This window comes from Diabrotica virgifera, chromosome 8 (genome assembly GCF_917563875.1).
Source record: "Diabrotica virgifera virgifera chromosome 8, PGI_DIABVI_V3a".
Taxonomy (NCBI): domain Eukaryota; kingdom Metazoa; phylum Arthropoda; class Insecta; order Coleoptera; family Chrysomelidae; genus Diabrotica; species Diabrotica virgifera.
In genome coordinates, this window is record NC_065450.1 from 134,432,388 (window position 1) to 134,453,233 (window position 20,846).

The window sequence follows — 20,846 nt, forward strand, 5'->3', positions numbered from 1 at the left end:
AAAAAAATTGGACCACTTTTCTCGTGTGCGACTTCTTGAACCTTATTCTGGGGTGTATTACAAATGTGATTATGCAAAAAAATCTCATGGGAATATTTTTTCCAACGAACCCACCGTTTTCGGCTTGTCTATACGTAAACTTGACTTCTTCCGTCCTGAATAAGAACAACAACAGTTACAACAATTTCTGCACTCAAAAGACATCTTGAAATTGCCTAGAATTGACATAAACACGATAATACTACACACTTTTGAAAGCAATAAACATAAATGTCATAGTAAAAACAATCGGAGGTGCACAGCCTCCTTGTAACACTGAAGTAAGTGTAAGATAACTTCAATATCGTAAAGACTTTATAACAATATCGGAAAAAATACAATTTAAAAGATATTTCATGTTAAAATCTATCATTATAGATTTCTGCTAAACTGTGTTCATTGTTTTCCAAATTTTTATAAACAACGGAAAGTTGTAAAAAGATTTAAATGTCATAAAAATCCATAAAAACACTGTATTTACTGGTATTATATTATCATACCATGGTGATACTCATTGGTGTCATGTTCTGTTTCCTATTTACTAAACAAATTAAATATTTTTTTTAAAAGTATGATAGTAGATTAAATTTTGGTGATATGTATAACTGAACAGATTTAACTGAAACCTTCAATATCACTTGCACGGCATCAATGAACGTTTGTATTGTCTTTTCCTCGCGGTTGCAGATAAATGGGTTGTACTGTAATTAAGGGGTTACATAGGCCTTGCGGGTAAAAAAAGTCACTCTCGAAAACTATAAATTATTTTTAGTTATAATTGGAACATGTAAAAGTATAGTACTTAAGGTACTCTCAAAAAAATTTTTCAGCCAAAAATATTCATTGTTGTAGAGTTGACTGCAATTTTTCGACAACAGCCCTTTTTTGCGGTGAGCAGCGTAACTATGTAAGTCCAGTCTCATCTGAATTCAAAAAATCAAAAAGTTTCTTGTAGTTTATACCTCTGGCTAGTGAATGAACGAAGGAATTAAAAAAAATGAAATTTGAAGATTTTACATAAGTTTAAACACATTTTCGACCCCAATTTTTCTCATTTTTTTCAAAAATGACAGTTTTAAAGTAGCTTTTTTTTATAAAACAAAAACAACTTCACCTAATAAAAATTCCTTCGTTCATTCACTAGCCAGAGGTATAAACTACAAGAAACTTTTTGATTTTTTGATTTCAGATGAGACTGGACTTGTTATGCTGCCCACCGCAAAAAAGGGCTGTTGTCGAAAAATTGCAGTCAACTCTACAAAAATGAATATTTTTGGCTGAAAATTTTTTTGAGAGTACCTTAAGTACTATACCTTTTTGTTCCAATCATAAATAAAAATATTTTTAATTTTCGAGATACATATAATTTTTTTAAAAAGTCACTTTTTTTACTCGCAAGACCTATGTAACCCCTTAAGGAGAAACATCATTGGAACTTTTTCTTTACGTTGTCTTTTTCTCGACACATTTTCTCAATACTCATTTTTAACTAAATACTACATTTAAGCATAAAAAGAATGTTCAAAAATATCTTATTTGTTTATATAATTATTATAATCCCATTATTTCATTGTACCTTTCAATCTATTTCATTACATATTAAAAGGTTGCGTCAAAATAATTTATAACTGATTTATAATTTAATTTATCAATCCATTTGCTAGTTTTATAAATATTTTTTTCATTTGACAAAGTTTTACATTTTTGTACACAATTTCCAATATAGGGCAGTATTTGAAGAAGATATTTATCAGAAATTGCAGGTAAGCCATACACATTTATTTTAATGCTACCACATCATGTACTTGTTTCCATCACAACACAACATTATAACAACATCCAAAACAACCAACACTCGTGAGATCTATCCTGCCCAAAACCAAACCCAACAACACACACGAAAGATCCAAAAACGCCAGGGTTAACGAGCATGAAACATACACCAAGAACAGAGACTTCGAGAAATCCCAGATAGGCAAATATGCCTAGGATAAGGAGCAGGCGCGGATACAGAGGGGGTCAACGGGGCTTTAGACCCCCTATTGTACTTAGTCTCTAAATATTATTTTTTTACAGTGTTACAATTGTCCCGACGTAAGCAAAGGAACATCACTGCTATAAATTGTCATTTTGTGTAACTGTTTTACGCAGAATGTTTGATTTGAATTATTAATTTATTAACAATAATATGTTTTCCACATTTTAAACAATGAACAGTATGTCCGAATGCATTCACACAACGGTCGAGCCTATGTGGCAAAATTGGAACATTTAATACCTACAGTTTATTCACTGTTGTAATTCGGTTTGGGTGTAGCAAAACTAGCGGTATTTAAAGACAATCAGATCCAAAACGACAATTTCTGATATGGATGTCAATCCCAAGAAACCATCCAATATCTTACCGGGGGATGCCAGGCGTTTGCTGTAACTGAATAAGGAACGGCATGACTCAGTAGGAAATATCCTTCATTAAGAGATCAGGTATATCAAAGTGGGACTGCATGAGCGGAATCCAATATCAAAGTGGGACTTCTCCAAACCAACCATGTTCCATATTATAAATACCTCCATGAGAGTATGCTTGAGAATGACAATTACTGGGACAGCAGACTAAACAGTGGCATATAATAGAACATATCTCATTCGTTAATAAATTCATGATACAAAACACTAATTAATGTGGCGATACCTAACAACAATAATCTGCGTGTCAAATATAATGAAAAGACAGCCAAGTACGGAGATTTGGAAGTACCCAAACAATACCTACCTATTATTCTCTCTACTACTGGAGTCATTCCGAAGAACCTTCTAGAATACACAAAACAGTTGGGTCTGAATGAACATCTGTATAGACATAGAGTTAGACAACGCCGTTCCGGCACTGGTTAAGAAAAGAAAAAAAAAATAAATAGGGAATTTAGGTTTTGTAAGCAAAAATTAGCAGTGCGTTCCGGCACTGCGTTCCGGCAATACTAATTTTGCCATGACACCACTGCCACCGACCAGATATACACGAAAATTTTATTTTTGGGAGATACTCCAGCATACTGTCACCTAGGGCTCAGTAGCACGGAAAAAGATAGGATAGAGATAGTAGCACCAGAGCTCAATCCATTGAGTGCAGTAGAGAGAACAACATTACCGTGGTATCTAGGAGGAAGAGGACTTATGTGCATAGGCAAGCAGGAAAAGCTGGTTGCTAATTTAAGAACTTATTGTCAGACGCAAGCCGAGACATCTACTTTAAATCGCGTAATTTGGGCATTAGATGAAACAACGCGGCTTAATGCAAGCAATGAGCATAAACCACTTTTCTAAACAAGAAAATGCAAACCTGGATGAGTTGAACTACTGGTTGATATCAGGAAGGATATTTGCCGAAGCAGAGGAACGATTATTCACCAGGAATTTACCAATAAACTGGGACTCCTCCAAACCGACCATCTCCCTTGTTATCAATACATCCCTGACAAAATGTTTGAAAACGACAACTACAAGCTATACTGGGACCGCAACTCAGAGCCTTAGGGGGAGCGCGAACCGTATCGCTAAATCTGGATAATAATAATAATAATAACATTTTCGGGAAGTCCAACCCCCCCCCCCTATTAAGAATTTCTAGATCCGCGCCTGATAAGGAGCACAAAGTACAATGGAAAGATTCATCAATAATCATGAAAAAAACAGACATGAAAAAGAGAAAAGTCAAAGAATCAGCCATCATCCTAGTCAACGAAGAACAATGTGTATCAAACCCATCAGCAGAATGCAGCAGGCTTTGGTTACCAATGCTAATAGAAGTCAATAACAAGAACATACCAACAACAGCCGAATAAAGAACAGAACATCGAAAAATCTCATACCCAATACATATTATGCAACACACAACACAATCATAGACAAAAATTAATAAAATTTACTTCAACAATCACATCTACGATACACACTACACCTTCATATTAACACAAAAACAGTCAGAATTTGATACTCACCAAGACACTAACGTCATTTTCAAACAATTTCTCAACCACATATTGCTATGGTCCCAAATATCCAGACCAAATTTTTTATTTGAAAAGGAATACATAATTTTATATTATAGCAATTGTTTTTGTTCATTATCTCTGCCATTTTCAACTTTTCTACAAAAATGATAGAAACTGAAATTGTTCCAAAGACATAATATATTTACAATTTTACAATTTCTTTTTAACAATTTTTGTCGTGAGGTCGATATTTTTTGAGTTAATTGTACTTACAGTAGACGCCTATCACTGTTACTAATAAAACACTCGTATTCTAAGGTTATTCCGTATTTATATCTAGAATAGTTATTCTCAGTATAAGGTACATATAGTACGAAAATAATTCGTTACTAATAAACTCGGTATAAGTTAGATATAAGTATTCCCACTTTATTTCGAAACAATAGTTTGGCAACGTTGCAATCTTCTGCACAAATACATAGAACAACGATATATTGTGTCAAATATGACAATTTTAATTTTTATTTGTAACTGACAAACCAAATTAACCTAGGCGAAAAGTTTTCGGAATGAAAAAAATGAGTTTTAATTGATTTTTTAAATACGTTTAAAATACCAGTACTCTTCTTTCATATGGTTTCCGCAGAATTGCTGTATCAATATTATTTTCTGAACAATAACATTGCATACAAAAAGTTCCTAGGGGTAAACAAATTGAATAAAATTTAAACTAATTGACGAATCATCTTTTGACTCAACTTTTCATGCAATATCAAATTCAAATAAGTGAATCACCTGTTAAGTTTTCTAAAAACCTTACACCATCTTTAGAAAACCGATATTTAATTCTGAATTCCTTATCGGTGTATTGTGAAAAGGGTTTATTCTATCTTTGAAAAGTTTCCATTTTCGTGTATTTTCTATCATGTTAATTAAATTATCAACTTCTTCGACAGCCGCAACACCCCTAAACACATTTTTTTATTATATAATTACTAACAAAACAAATCAAAAGATAATATATTTTTGCCTCTGACAACATTGACAGTCATAAAATAGGTTATACCAGACTTAAACAAGGGTGTGGGTCGGTATAAACTTGGACTAAATTCTTAATAAAAGTATATAGTTATAAAAGTTACTAATAAACCAAGTATAAAAGTTATACTGAGAATAAATCAAGTATAGGCAAAATCACTACCAATAAACATGGAATAACTTCGGTATAGGTTATACTTGGTATAAGAATTTAGTCCAAGTTTATACCGACCCACACCCTTGTTTAAGTCTGGTATAACCTATTTTATGAATGTCAAAGTCATCAGAGACAAAAATTTATTATTTTTTTATTTGTTTTTTGAGTAGAAATATAATAAAAAAAATGTGTTTAAGAGGTATTGCGGCTAACGAGGAAGTTGATAATTTAATTAACATGATGTAAAATACACGAAAAAGGAAAACTTTCAAAGAAAGCATAAATTCCTTTTCAAAGAATGCAGAATAAAAATCCGGTTTCCTAAAGATGAGTTAAGGTTTTTAGAAAAATTAGTAGGCGATTCACTTATTGTGAACAAGCGGAGGCTTATCCTCCAATCTACAAGAAAAACAAGGTCTTTATTTTCTATAATATGTAGAAAATCAATATTCTTCACAATATGCTGAAATTAACATATTTACATTGCATTTATAAGTAAAATAAATCAATTTGGTTACTTTTTCTTCAGTTTCCCATTTAATGCAACGTTCTCTTTGATTTGAAGCCATTTTATTTAATACTCAAACTCAACATACAACATACGAAATAACGATTTATTAAAATATAGCAGAAAATACAAAGTACGAAAAATTATTTGTATTTGGCTTGTCAGTTGTAGAGAAAAGTCAAAATTGACATATTTCACCCAATATATCGTTGTTTTATGCAATTGTGTAGAAGATTGCGCCGTTGCCAAACTATTATTTCGGAATAAAGTGGGAATACTTATAACTAACTTATACCGAGTTTATTGGTAACAAATTATTTTCGTATTATATCTACCTTATACTTGGGATAACTATTCTAGATATAAATACGGAATAACCTTAGAATACGAGTGTTTTATTAGTAAGGCAGTTATACTACGTATAACCTATATCTAAGTTATTCCATGTTTATTGGTAGTGATTTTGCCTATACCTGATTTATTCTCAGTATAACTTTTATACTTGGTTTATTAGTAACAGTATATTTTTAACTCTAGTCAAAAAGTTTAATAATTAATTTCTTTTATATTAATTTTAATTAATTTTAAAACTAAGGGACTTTCTGCACTCGGTAATAATGTAATCTTTCATTTAGAATGCATTGAGCCTACGCTCTTAATAAAAGAAAATTAGTTTCGGAATTTTTGGTATGCCAAGCCAACTGCAATATTTACTCTTACAAGTTGGTAATACTGTAATAAGAATTATATGGTTGGATTGCGGAAAAATCAATTTTGGTGTGACCGTTTTTGTGATATGTTTGAAAAGACACGGACTATTGGCCACGGTGGGCCATTTAGTACGTCGTTTACGTATAACGTCAAGGTCGCTCAGTATAAATTTTGAAATAAGTCGTTATGGCTGCCAAATATTCATCTAAACACTCAAAACTCGTACACCTGTGAATAAAATAAAAGAACAACGCGAATTCGTGTATATCTATGTGACAAAATAAGTAGGCAGTTCTTACCGAAAATCGTGTGTTATATAAATAGTACAAAAACGCTTGCCAAAAATTCGTTCAGTATATCTAAAGCCGCGGTAGGCTACCGATCTTTGAAATCGATTTCGACATCACCACAAATCGAACTGACGGTAATTGATCAAGGATACTTTTGTTTACCAATTTTTATTGTTTTTAAATTTACCCTTACACTTCTCTTCAAGTGCTACGATAGTGTTTTCAAGTGAATCATTCATATCCGAAACACTTCTTGATATCTAAATCTAAATTTAGTTTCAAGATGTATGTGCAGCGTTCTGTTTTCAAGGAAGTATTGTTGAACACATTAATAGGTCTGGAATATAGTCCAGTAAAAAGGTTTGATAACAAAAGTGCTAATTATAGATTACAGATTTTCGAATGTCAAATAGATACACCAACGTAAAGTCAGTTTCAGTGGCTGTTTTTCATTCTAGTATAATACGTATCTGTTTTTTTTAATTCGTTATAATCCAAATAATCATCATGTTATACGTTCTTTTAGTTAATCCATAACGTTTTTTTTTTGAAGTTTGGTCACGGTAATCCGGATATTTTGTTCTTCGCTATTAGTTAACAAAACGTTGCAAATTTCATTAAAATAATATATACATCTCAAAAATTATATCACACACACACACAACAAAGTATATCCCAGCTCCAGAGGACTTAGATTCCCAGAGTAGGGTGTTCTAATGTCCGAAGATCAAAGAGGTCACGCCTCGTGGAGACCGTACCTTCCTGACCTCCAAACTATTTTCGTCCCCTACCCAATCGCAGACTTAACGTTGGGGAGACTTTACTTGTTTTCATCTTGAATGCCCTGGGAAATGGGACATCCAAGAGGCCTTTCTGCGGGATGCCGCTTTCGTAGGTGTGGCGGTATGCGCCTTTCTCCATTATCATCATCATCTTTGCCCGACAGCCCTTTCTGGGTCTTGGCCTGTTCCAGGATTTTTCTCCACTCTGATCTGTTTCTTGCTTTTTTTCTCCAGTTTTTTATTTTTAAGGTTTTTATATCATTTTCTATTTGTTCTAAATATCTCAGCTTCGGTCTTCCTCTTGTTCTTTTTCCTACTGGCATCTGTTTGAATATTTTGTTTGGTATTTCGCCTTCTTCCATTCTTTCTACATGTCCCATCCAACGCAGCCGTCCTATTTTAATGAATGTTATGATATCCGGATCCTGGTATATTTCGTATAGTTCAAAGTTGTACCTTCTTCGCCAAATTCCATTTTCTTTTGTGCCCTTATATATGTGTCGCAAGATTTTTCTTTCAAAGGTGGCTAGTAATGTTTCCTCTCATTTAGTGAGTGTCCAGGTTTCTGAGCCGTATGTGAGTACCGGTCTTATTAAGGTTTTGTATATTTGGCATTTTGTTTTCCTTGCGACGTTATCTGATCTTAGTTGCCGAATTAAGCCATGGTAACTTTTATTGGCAATAAATATTCGCCTCTTCACTTCCTCTGCTACGTTATTATCAGATGTAACTAGGGATCCCAAGTATGTAAAGTTTTTTACCCCCTCAATGTTGTATTCTCCTATTGTTATATTTTGTGGCTGCCTTATTTCTGTGTTTTTACTTACCTGCATATATTTTGTTTTGTTCTGGTTGATTTTAAGGCCACTATTTTGTGCAGCTCGTTTTATTTGATTGAATGCCTCTATCATTTCTCTTCTTGATCTTGCGATTATGTCAACATCATCTGCAAATGCTAGTATTTGCACGCTTTTATTAATTATTGTTCCTCGAGTATTGACTGTTATGTCCCTCATTATTTTCTCGAGTACGATGTTGAACAGGATGCATGATAGAGCGTCTCCCTGGCGTAGTCCCTTTTTCACATCTATTGTTTCCGTTAGTTCGTTTTGTATCCGGATTTTACTTTCTACTTTTAGAGTTTCTTTTATCACTTCTATTAGTTGTGTTGGTATATTAAATTCTTTCATTGCTTTTATTAAGAATTCTCGGTTTATATTGTCATATGCGCTTTCGTAGTCTATGAAGAGATGATGTGTGTCGATGTTATGTTCACTTGTTTTTTTGAGGATCTGTCGCAGAACAAATATCTGGTCTATTGTTGACTTCTGTCTACAGAAGCCACTTTGGTACCTGCCAACTATTTTTTCAGCGTGTGGTCTAAGTCTTTCATAAATGACGTTGGACATTATTTTGTATGCTGTATCCAGCAGCGTGATTCCACGGTAGTTTCCACATTCTAACTGATTCCCTTTTTTATGTAATGGTACAATAATACCACTATTCCACTCCGCTGGTAGCTGTTTATTTGACCATATCTTTGTTATCAATTCATGTATTGTTTTCTGTAGTGCGTCTCCTCCTTCCTTCAGTAATTCCGATGCTACTTGATCCGATCCCGGTGATTTATTGTTCTTTAATTTGTCTACTGCTGTTCTAATCTCGGCTATTGTTGGTGGACTCTTTTCTCTGTTGTCTGTTTGGTCTAATGGTATATCAAGGTTCGTCTCACTCCCATCTCCTTCAAGCTTTTCCGTAAAATGTTCTGTCCATATTCTTAGTATCTCTTGCTGTTCTGTCAATATATTACATTCCTTATCTTTACACAACGTCGTTCTCGTTTTGAAGTCTTTTCTGCTTTTGTTTAGTTTCTGATAAAATTTTCTTGTCTCTGTCGATCTACTTAGTTCTTGCAGTTCTTGAAGTTCTTTGTTCATATATTCTCTCGTCTTTCTTCGGTGAGCTTTCTTTTCTTCTTTGCGTAGTTGTTTATATTCTTCCTCTGCTTGTCGGGTTCTGTGCCCCTGTTGCATCAGTAAATATGCTCTGTTTTTTCTGTCTGTTATAATCTGACATTCTTCGTCAAACCAGTCATTGGTTCTTGTTCTTCTTTCTTTACCTTCGATGCCTCATACTTCTTTAGCTGTCTCTTTTATGATTTCTCTGCACTCTTCCCACTCCTTATTTGGGTTTTCATGTTTTGGTCTGTTTTCTAGTTTGATGCTTATCTTTTTTTTATACTCTTTATTTTTGTTTGTTTCTTTGAGTCCTTCTACCTTGTATCGTTCATGTTTAGAGCCTCTTTCCTTTTTGATGTTTGAAATTCTAGCCCCTACTCTGCTTTCGACCAGGTAGTGGTCAGAATCCGCATTTGCCCCTCTTCTGGTGCGGACGTTTATTATATTCGATTGGTGTCTCGAGTCTACAATAACATGATCTATCATATTTACTGTCAGTCCATCTGGGGACTTCCAGGTACCCTTGTGTATATCTTTGCGAGCGAAGTATGTGCTAGCAATCACCATGTTAAGTGATCTTGCTAGGTTTATTAACCTATTGCCATTGACATTTGATTGCTCATGGTGACTGTGCCTTACCTATTGTGGGTTGGAATTGCTGTTCTCTTCCAACTTTGGCGTTTAGGTCTCCATAGATTATTTTTATATCATTTTTTGGGCATGACTGATATGCGGACTCTAGTTCATCATAAAACTCTTCTTTAATTTCATCTTCTTTTTCTTCTGTCGGGGCATGCGCATTAATTACACTGTAGTTAAAGAAACGTCCTTTAACTCTTAAAATGCACATTCTGGGGCTAATGGCTCTGAAATCTCTTATAGTATGTTTTACTCTCTTGTTTACTATGAATCCAGTGCCCAAGACGTGATCTTTAGGATCGCAGCTGTAGAAAATCGTATGGCTTTTTTTCCATTATATTGTTTCCAATCCACCTCATTTCTTTTCCTTCCTTTCTCATTATTCATCTTTATTTTCACGAATCCTCTAGAATTGCCTCTTCCCCAAATGTGTGTCTGTCCAGCGAGCCAGTGACCTTGGTTTTTTTACGTTGGTCACTGGCTCTCTGCACTAGTTTTTTATGTGTGTCGGATAATCGAGTGGTGATTTGGCAAACGATATTTGCTTATCTCGCCAGCCGACCACGCAGAGCGCCTGGCCACCATGTCCTTGCCTAACGCTACATGGTTACAATGCTCAGAAATCACGGTTGTTTCCTGGGATACCTTGCCGGAGGGAAAAAAATCTTTCTTTTTTTGGATAACCTAAAACTCCGAAAGAAATATAACGCTACTTGCCTAACGCTACATGGTTACAATGCTCAGAAATCACGGTTGTTTCATCTGGGATACCTTGCCGGAGGGAAAAAAATCTTTCCTCTTTTGGATAACCTAAAACTCCGAAAGAAATATATTAAATGGTGTGGATAATAGTGTTTAACCTAGGGGGCGAAGCATGCATTCCCAGGCGTATACTTGTATAGTGCCCTCAAGTGCCTCAAAAGAAAGTGTTAAAGACATCAAAATTTTAAAGCTTAGTTTACAAAAACATTTTAACTCCTATTAATATCACTCAATCAGTCAAGCAACAAAAGCCTGCTATATTTTATGTTTTAAAGATTCTTATTGCAATTTCTTTACAATGGGGTGGAATCTAACATCAACAATTTTTTTCATTACATATTCGACAATTTTATAATGTTGTAAAACCTCTTAAGAGGATCGGTACGTTTTTTCGGCTGCAATGCTATTCAAATGGGGATTCATTTTTTTCGAATCCTGAGATTTTTTATAAAAAGTATTTTTATAAAATTTAAACGCAGAATGAAAGATTACTTTATTAGCGAGGGCCGAAAGTCCCTGAGAACTTCTGTAATGTTTATTTTAATAAGTTACAGGGGTGAAAAACTAAGAGAAAATTTAGTGTTATTTTTAATTTCAAATATCTCATTCAAAATAAACTTTTTATTTATTCTAAGGGACTTTCGGCCCTCGGTAATAATTTAGTCTTTCATTCTGCGTTTAGATTTTTCAAAAATATTTATTGGTTTTTTCAGGATTCGAAAAAAATGAACACAATGTCCGTGGTAATTTTCCAAATCTGTCTTTGTCATACAACGCACTTAGTCGAATAGAATATTGTCAGTCAGACACTGACAATCAGTGACAATTTTAAATAATTATTTGACATGAATCGGGATTATTTTTAGTTGTTGATTAAATAATATTGATATATAGTGTATTTGATAAATAATTGATTTAAGAGGTGATCTTTATAAAAAGTTATTTATTGTGTATTATTTATGGGAGATAGAAGCAGAGAATACATCAAGATATATTCTGTGATCCAAGTATTTTGTTGTTAAATATGTTCAAAATTATAAGCGTTCCTTAGTAACAATATATTATTAAAAAATCACTTTAACACTTTTCCTCTTTTCTCGATTGAGTATTAGTTTTTGTTGTAGGTACATATAAATTATTACAATCACTGAATACATAGCTAGTGAAAAAATTATCACTTTTATTAACTGAATTAATAATTTGCAATTATACAAAAAATAACAGTTATCCAAGAACATTCAAAAGCCATCTCTTTAAGCTAGTTATGACATTGTCAAGTAGAATGACATTCTAGTAATATGGACATATCCATACCAGTGTGAATTTTACTACACGTAATTTGCCATGTAAAGACAGAAAAGGTAGGGATAGCCGTAAAATATTTACGAATTATGTACCCATAGCCTTAATAATTAATGTTTCAACTGACAAATTAGATGTCTTGCCAAATATAAAACATGTTTTGTACGGTAACCATGGCTTCCGGCATCTTTCCGTTCTAATTCGCTATGTTTTCGCTATGTGATGGGGGAGGCCGTTTCGGATAACAAGAATTTCGGTTAAAAATTTCGGTTTTTATAAGTGTTAATTTATATTTAAAGAAAATTAATATCGAATTGTTTCCGTTTTGCGATAAAAATTTACTTTTTCTATGGATGCTATACAATGTGCAACTTTTCTCACTACTTACATACATTCAAAATGAACAATTTCTCAGGCAGTGAGAAAAGTCGGCCATTGCAGTAAGAAATATTTTTTCTCACGGGTTCACCGCCGGTTTACATACATATGATCGCCATTTCCATGGTAACATGCACAATACAAACACAATTATTTCTGTCAAACAAAATGTGTTCAAACTTGTCAAAACTTATCAAAAAATTACCTTTTAAGACTGTTCAACTGTGAATTATAATTTTAAATAAATAAATATATAAATGTTAAGAATATTAAATACCTATGTGTATATATGTATTTTATTTCAATTTAGGCATATAATATACCTAAAAGCACCTAAATTATTTAATTTTGAAGTTTGAACTCTTGACAAAAACGCATCCATAGAAAAAGTACAGTGTACAACACGAGAGAAAATGACATATTTCTCTCTCGCTTGATTGTCAACAAACTTCTGCGCTCGTGAGAAATATGTCTTTTTTCTCTCTTGTTGTACAATATACTATTTTATTGACAAAATTATTGAAACTGTCATCTGTTTCGGTTAAGCGATGTTTCGGTTAAAAAGGCTTCGGTTAACGGAAGTTTTACTGTATAATAATTATACCTCCTACCACTTCCGGTTATGTTGGAAGCCGACTAAACTTCCTTATTTTAAATATCACTCCCTATAAATTATTACATATTTTGATATAACTGTTCTTGAGAATTCTCCCAATATAAGATTATGCTATTTGATACCGAGTTTTTTTTACGAGATGTGACCAATTTTATTTTGAAAGTATACATTGGACACTTTGTCCATTTGTCCATCTGTGACTTTTTAAATAATAAAGTTGCAAATATTTTTTTACGAGTAGTTCAACTTTTTTTTTTATATTTAGTCAAAAGGGGCAGGAACTAAAATTCGAATTGTTATCCTCTGCGCTTTTTTTTTTTTTTATTTTTATTTATCCTCTGCGCTTTTAAGATGGAACATACATCTATTAGTGCCTCTACACAGTTGCTCCGATGAGGCTAAGTTAAAGCCGAAATACGTATGAGCCCTGTTCTGTAATCAAATCTGATCTTTACTTTCATTTTTTAATATTGTCTATTTTAATGAAAAAGTTTACTATTCAAGGTGATTCAAAACTCTTCTTCTTCTTCTTCTTCTTCTTCTTCTTCTTCTTCTTCTTCTTCTTCTTCTTCTTCTTCTTCTTCTTCTTCTTCTTCTTCTTCTTCTTCTTCTTCTTCTTCTTCTTCTTCTTCTTCTTCTTCTTCTTCTTCTTCTTCTTCTTCTTCTTCTTCTTCTTCTTCTTCTTCTTCTTCTTCTTCTTCTTCTTCTTCTTCTTCTTCTTCTTCTTCTTCTTCTTCTTCTTCTTCTTCTTCTTCTTCTTCTTCTTCTTCTTCTTCTTCTTCTTCTTCTTCTTCTTCTTCTTCTTCTTCTTCTTCTTCTTCTTCTTCTTCTTCTTATTCTTCTTCTTCTTCTTTTTGTGTCGACATATTTCTGTCTGTTTTTCAATGTGCCTCCAATAAGTTGTCGTTCCATCGTTTTCGTGGTCTTTCCACTGATCATCTTCCTATTGGAAGAAGAATATTGGGGAATATTCTCTAGTCTGACTACTAGACTACTTTTTTTGTTATCATTCCGTTTATATAATCCTTCCATTTTACTCTTCTATTTCTTACCCAGTCCTTGATGTCCTCTACCTTGCATCTCCGTCGTATATCTGTACTTCTAGCTCTGTCCTATAGTGTCTTACAATCGATTTTTTTAGGGGTTTTCAACTCTGCTGTTTCTAACATTCTTTTTGTCCTCTCTGTGTCAGGTCATGTTTCTGCCACGTATGTCATTATTGGTCTGATGACTGTTTTGTAAATTCTACCTTTAATTTATTTCCCGATATTTTTATTTCTGTATATTGTTTCATTCAGACAACCTGCGAGTATAATTGCTCTATTCATTTGATACTCCACTTCGGTTTTGAGCTTTCCCTAGCTATAGTTTATTGTTTAACCAAGAGGAGTAAACTAAGAAGACAGATTCACATCCAAGAAAGTCACTAGAAAAATAACTAAATACATCTTCTTTTTTGGTTGATCATGTCGGCCCTCAGCGGTAATCCATAAATATTATATTTTATTAACACGCCACTAAAGAGTTCTAAAAACAACTGCTTTTTACATAAAAGCACACTAAAAATCTAAAAATTTAAGGAATAAAAAAGAAAACACAAAAAATCGCCGATATTAATTAACCTATGAAATGCCAATATTGCATAGAGGTATGTATTAACATAGAGTGAGCCTTCACTCCGCGCGTCCTGACGACAAGATCTGTTAGACTGGTTTGCGCTATCTCTTTCTAGCACATTGTACCGAGAAACTAAGATGACATTAAGGTGTGAGTATAGGCACGGAAGAGGAGGACAACTGTCTAACTGACAACGCAGCTTAATATGCGTAAGAGTGAAACAGCACTAATCCAAAGAAAAAAGATGGTGTCGTCACTTCGCTTTGAATGATACTCTCTCTATGTCAATATATACCTCTATGCAATATTGTCAAAATTTGATAAATGTCATTAGTGTCAAAATTTTATAACAGTGGAGTAAACTTGCCTGCGGTTGGGCCAATTACAAACAAGCATTACAGCGCGATAAATTTGAATCACTCCTCTTGGTTTAAAAACAAACCACTTTGTTTTTAAACCAGAAGGAGTAAACTAAAAAGACAGATTCACACCCAAGAATGTCACTAGAAAAATCACCAAATACATCTTCTTTTTGGATTGATCATGTCGGCCTTCCACGGTAATCCATAAATATTGTATTATACTAATAATACGTGCTAAAGAGTTCTAAAAACAACTGCTTTTTATATAAAGGCGGACTAAAAATTAAAGGAATAACGCAGAAAACACGAAAATCGCTGCTATAACTTAATTAACCTATGAAACGCCAGCCCAATAGTGTCAAAATTTCGTAACAGTGAAGTAAACTTGCCTAAGGTTGGACCAATTACAAACAAGCATTACGGCGCGGTAAATTTGAATTACTCCTCCTGGTTTAAAAACAGAGCATAGTTACTGTAAGTCTATCAAATGTCTGTGTGCTCCATTGTCTATCCAAAGTCACTATCAAAACAGATCCTGCATGTGGAGATGTGGGTATCTATGTGGTATGTGTCAACCCTGAGATCTAGGCTATCAGAAAACGACGCGAACTTCTAACATTTGTTTACACAAAAGGCACTACTACACTTATAATTGACTGCTCTTTTAACAACTGCGGGCAATCTTTGATTGGAGAGCACGTGGAGTAAAATATAAGTACAATGGACAATAATCCATGGACGGGTTTTTGAAAACTGCAAAAAAAGATGTTGTGTGGTCAGCGTCTTGATTTGCTCTGAGCTGAGGACGGGTGCCTAGTGTTTCGGAAGTCTTTTTTTGAAACTACATAATATGTCTTTTATGCACAAAACACTAAGTACTGTTGTTATTTATGTATTTAACTTTATTTATGGAGTTAAACTTCTACTGGTAAATTAAAGATATTTTTTAATAGTTTAATATTATGTTCGAATGTATTTCTTTGAACAATATTCATGCTATTTTCTTTACATATACATTTATGGCGTTTTTTGGCTATTTTCTGCTTTTATGCTTGTAATTTCTACTAATTTATTTCTATTTAATATTTTCTATTTTCTTTCAACATCTTCCACCTATTCTACTACATTTTCCGATTGCACAATTATGTGTTTTAAAACTACACAACTTCTTCTACAAATTCCACCCAATGGCGTCTTCGTGGAAGCCTTTCCCCTGATTTGACATCGTTTGTAATGTGAAAGTTTAAATTCAGCGTTTTTAGGCATATTATAAATGCCCCATATCAAAATTAAAATTGGACGATTAGTAGGCTATTGATTATATTCAAAATAAGATAGCTAAAAGGAACTACAACGTTAACGGGGTTTTATTATTTCATGTGGTCAATGGACATCTATATATGAAAAAACCGCGGAATGCTACCATTTAAAGGGGTGCGTTTTTGAGAAATGGGTGAATTAGTCCCTGGGCACAGGTTACATTAGGGTGAGTTCTATGCAATTTTGGTGCAATGATATCTACATAAAAATTGTTCCTGATTAAATTTCCTATCTAAATATCACTTTTTAAAGTCAATGATACTTTTTTTTACAAAAATATATTCAAAAGAAAAAGCACAAAGAAACCCAAAAGAAAGAAATTTTGTTTTTTGTCCCATAACTTTTGTCCACGAGGATATAGGTATAGATATTGCTTTACAGAAAAAAAACCTACATATTTCTTCTTTAAAATGTTGTTTAGTAGGGGTAATTAGGATTTATAGTTTTCGAAATATGATTTTTCAAAGTTCGCCACTCACAGCAATTTTCCTTCGCAAATATTGTTCTATAACTTTTTTCTACGTAACTTTAGGTATATGCAATGGTACACGTAATAAGAATAGAAATCAATTACCTTTAAAATGGTCTACTGTATAACGTTGTATGACTTTTTTTAAAGAGATTATGGGTTTTCAAGATTTTTTACTTTTAACGATTTTTTATAATACATATAATATAAAAATAAAATAATATTATTATATAATATATTATGTATTATATAATATTATATTACATACAGAATATATAATATAATATTATATTATATATTATATAATACCTAATATAAAAAAAATATTATTTTTTACATTTTTTACGATTAATTTTGAAATTTTTCATTCTAACTTTTTTTTCTTCTACATTTAGGTATATATTATATTATATAATAAAAAAAGCTTATATTGTTTACTTTAAAATGGTGTATTACAAAAATTCTAGGATTATTTTTGAATAAGATATTATTTTTCAAAATGCAATAATTACTTGCAACGATTTTTGATTTTAGGATTATTTTTTAAATTTCTCATTATAACTTTCTTTTTCTTGTAAGTACATGAATATACTACATATTGCTCAATAAAGAGGGCTTACTTTCTGTTCTTTAAAATGGCGTATCATCTATATTTAAATAATGGAAACCGAGTGATTCTTTGATATTTTTTTACCTGTATTATTTAAAATTATTTCTTTTACAAAAATTACATAAACATTATTCTTAGAAAACATCACTTTAGTTAAAATTATTTAAACGTTGACATTTAAAAAATTTTCAAAATCAAAGTCCATCTCTTTGTTAGCATTAGCTTCAATATCTTCCTCTGACACCTAAGGTATCTTAGAGTTCCCACAATTAGTACCTATGCACATTGCACCCTTTGCAGAAGATTGAACAGCTAATTCCTATCTTCCTACAACCGCAGTTTTTGTGTACATCCTTTGGTACATTTACGTGCTATTTTTTCAAGCAAAGATTGTGGTGCAGGACCTTTGACAGTAAATATTGGAATTAATCCATATTTTGAAGTTTGCCCGGCCGAGTCAAGTGGATCCAAAGTATTACCTATAAAAAATAAGATTCAATCATAACACACAATCACATAAAATAGTTATAATGAGAAATTTACAAAATTATCCTAAAATCAAAAACCGTTGCAAGTACTTATTATATTTTGAAAAAGCATATCTTATTCAAAGTATTCCTGGAATTTTTTATAATACACCATTTTAAAGTAAACAGAATAAGCTTTCTTTTTTATTATATAATATATACCTAAATGTAGAAAAAAAGTTATAATGGGAAATTTAAAAAATAATCGTAAAAAATATAAAAACTCATTAAAAGTATAAAAACTTGAAAAAAGATAACCTCTTTAAAAAAGTCGTACAACATTATACAGTAGAACATTTTAAAGGTAATTGATTTCTATTCCTCTTACGTGTACCATTGCATATGCCTAAAGTTACGTAGAAAAAATTACAGAACAATATTTGCGAAATAACAAGGAAAATTGCCCAAAATTGCTGTGAGTGGCGAACTTTGAAAAATCATATTTCGAAAACTGTAAATCCTAATGACCTCTACCAAACACCATTTTAAAGAGAAAATATGTAAGTTTTTTTTTATGTAAAGCAATGTCTATATCTATATCCCCGTGGACAAAAGTTATGGGACAAAAAGCAAAATTTCTTTCTTTTGGGTTTCTTTGTGCTTTTTCTTTTGAATATATTTTTGTAAAAAAAGTATCTTTGACTTTAAAAAGTTATATTTAGATAGAAAATTTAACCAAGAACAATTTTTATGTAGACGTGTTTGTAACAAAAGTGCATATATCTCACCCTAATGTAACCTGTGCCCAGGGACTAATTCACTTATTTCTCAAAAACGCACCCCTTTAAATGGTAGCATTCCGCGGTTTTTTCATATATAGAGATTCATTGACCATATGAAATAATAAAATCCCGTTAACGTTGTAGTTCCTTTCTATAGTACATAATCAATAGCCTATAGGTTCTAACAATGGAAACATAGCGACCGTCCAATGGAAGTGATAAATTTTATCTACCTCATGAGAATAGTAAAAAATGGTAAAAATCGCTCAACGTTTATTGATTGCTCACCTCTATAGAAACTGACATCATTTGCGACAAAATGCAAAAATTGCACACGAAAGCTGCATTCTTTACGTTAAAACGCATTTTGATTTTTATCGATAGGACACTCTGATCAAAGATATCGAATTTTTAAAGTTGAGTTGATACAAATTTTATTAAAAAAAATATTTCGTCCGCGTAACTAACATTCAAAATCGCCGGTATCTTGAAGCGTTGTTTCTTAAAGAACAGTTCATTCTACTTCTACACAAATAGTGCTAACAAACATCTTTGCTCCAAATTATCTCAGCTATATTTTTTGTTTGAAACATTTTTTTCTACGGCGTACAGATTCTTGGGAAATCGATGTTTTCCATCCTATAAGGGTGGGTTTTAGGGAAAGTCTGAGGGTAGGTGTGGCAAACTTTTTTGCAATATTTTTTGGGGTCCCAAAATTGATATCCACAGCAAAATCGAGCTTGTTTGTCTCATTTTTAGAGATCAAATCTGTGACAACTGGACTATTCCTATATTTAGATCCTGTATTTGAAACTTCATCCACCCGCTTGATAGACTGATTTACATTAGTGTTTTTTAGTGCGGAAGTTAATCAAATATTAGTGATCGATCTACCATTGTTTTATGGAATGATCCCTTGTTTATATATTTTCACACTTCGAACAAGAACACCCCGCTCAGCTGAATATGAATGCGTCTCTTAGATAGTTTGTTAGACTTTTATTTTCAAGTCTATTTGGAAAAACTACTTTTTACTTTACGCTTAAAATAGTTTGGATATTTTTCTCGTAAATCATTGAATATATCGTTTTAAAATTTACGATTTTGGAATATCGACAAATATAATATTTTTGTAAATTTTTGCAAGCTTCCAACAGAGCGCCTGAATACGGATATGGATGAGTCACCGCCTACAATAAAATTTGGTGGAACGTAACATGTACTCCTTTTTCTGTAAACAGAAAAATCCTTGACGTATTTTAAAATAGTTTCAATATATACTGACTGGTCTAATTTTTAAATTTAGCACAACTCTAAACGTTGACAAGTGTCTGCAAGGAGTAATAATTGTTCTACGCGTATGAATAAAAGATACACACGCGAGATAATCAGAAATAGTGACTCTAAAAATACCTAGCCTGTTGCGCCGATGACGCAATAATAGCCTCGAGTGTTAGTGAACTGAAATGACTTTTTCTTTTGTGCTCAGCGCGAAACTAAAATGAAAACATCAACCATGACGAAAAATAAAATAATGTGAAAATGTATTCAACCCCTGATCCTCCGCAACAATGGTCCGTACACGCAGAATTTACCATCAACCACCCGGGCGCAGGAAACCCCCAAAACCCTCCGAAAACAGGAGCAATTCAAGACGAAAGTGGAGTTAGGATGTTGTATTCATGGACCTCGAACGATCCTCCTAGTGGAAAACCATCTTCAAATGTAGCCAGGTCTGAAAGTGGAAGCTCCAATCCTGAGAAGTTGTATGGTTTTCAAAAAGGAAACTTGTTCTTTACTTCTACACCTCCGCCAAAACCAGGTGGTCTTTTGAACGTGCCGGTACATGATTCCGCTTATGGTAGTGAGCTGTTCTCTCCAGGCTCATGCGTTGGTTCGAATTGTCATCCCTTTAACAGGAAGTGTAGAAGCACATGCAACATTATTCTTTCGAGCAATGCAAAACGGAAAGGTAAGTTCGTAATTGAAGTTTCTCTTCTTCTTCTTCTTCTTCCTCTTGATAAGCAATTCTGCTTGTTCCATCCTC

General features: G+C 32.9%; 2 protein-coding genes across 11 annotated transcripts in view; both read left to right on the forward strand.

Moving 5' to 3' along the window:
• Positions 1 to 20,846, forward strand: part of LOC126890378 (serine/threonine-protein kinase N) — a 176,817-nt gene that overhangs the window by 58,251 nt on the left and 97,720 nt on the right. The gene's annotated exons all lie outside the window — the stretch shown is intronic.
• The window catches only part of LOC126890379 (vitellogenin-1), a 33,165-nt gene continuing 19,049 nt past the window's right edge, over positions 6,731 to 20,846 (forward strand). Inside the window, exons 1-2 of one of the 2 annotated variants that reach the window (XM_050659262.1) lie at positions 6,731 to 6,869; positions 20,106 to 20,771. In XM_050659262.1, the coding sequence (XP_050515219.1) occupies positions 20,342 to 20,771 (430 nt within the window). In that variant the 5' untranslated portion in view covers positions 6,731 to 6,869; positions 20,106 to 20,341. Of the gene's footprint in view, positions 6,870 to 20,040; positions 20,772 to 20,846 lie in introns of both variants that reach the window. The other variant, XM_050659263.1, reaches the window with a different exon arrangement.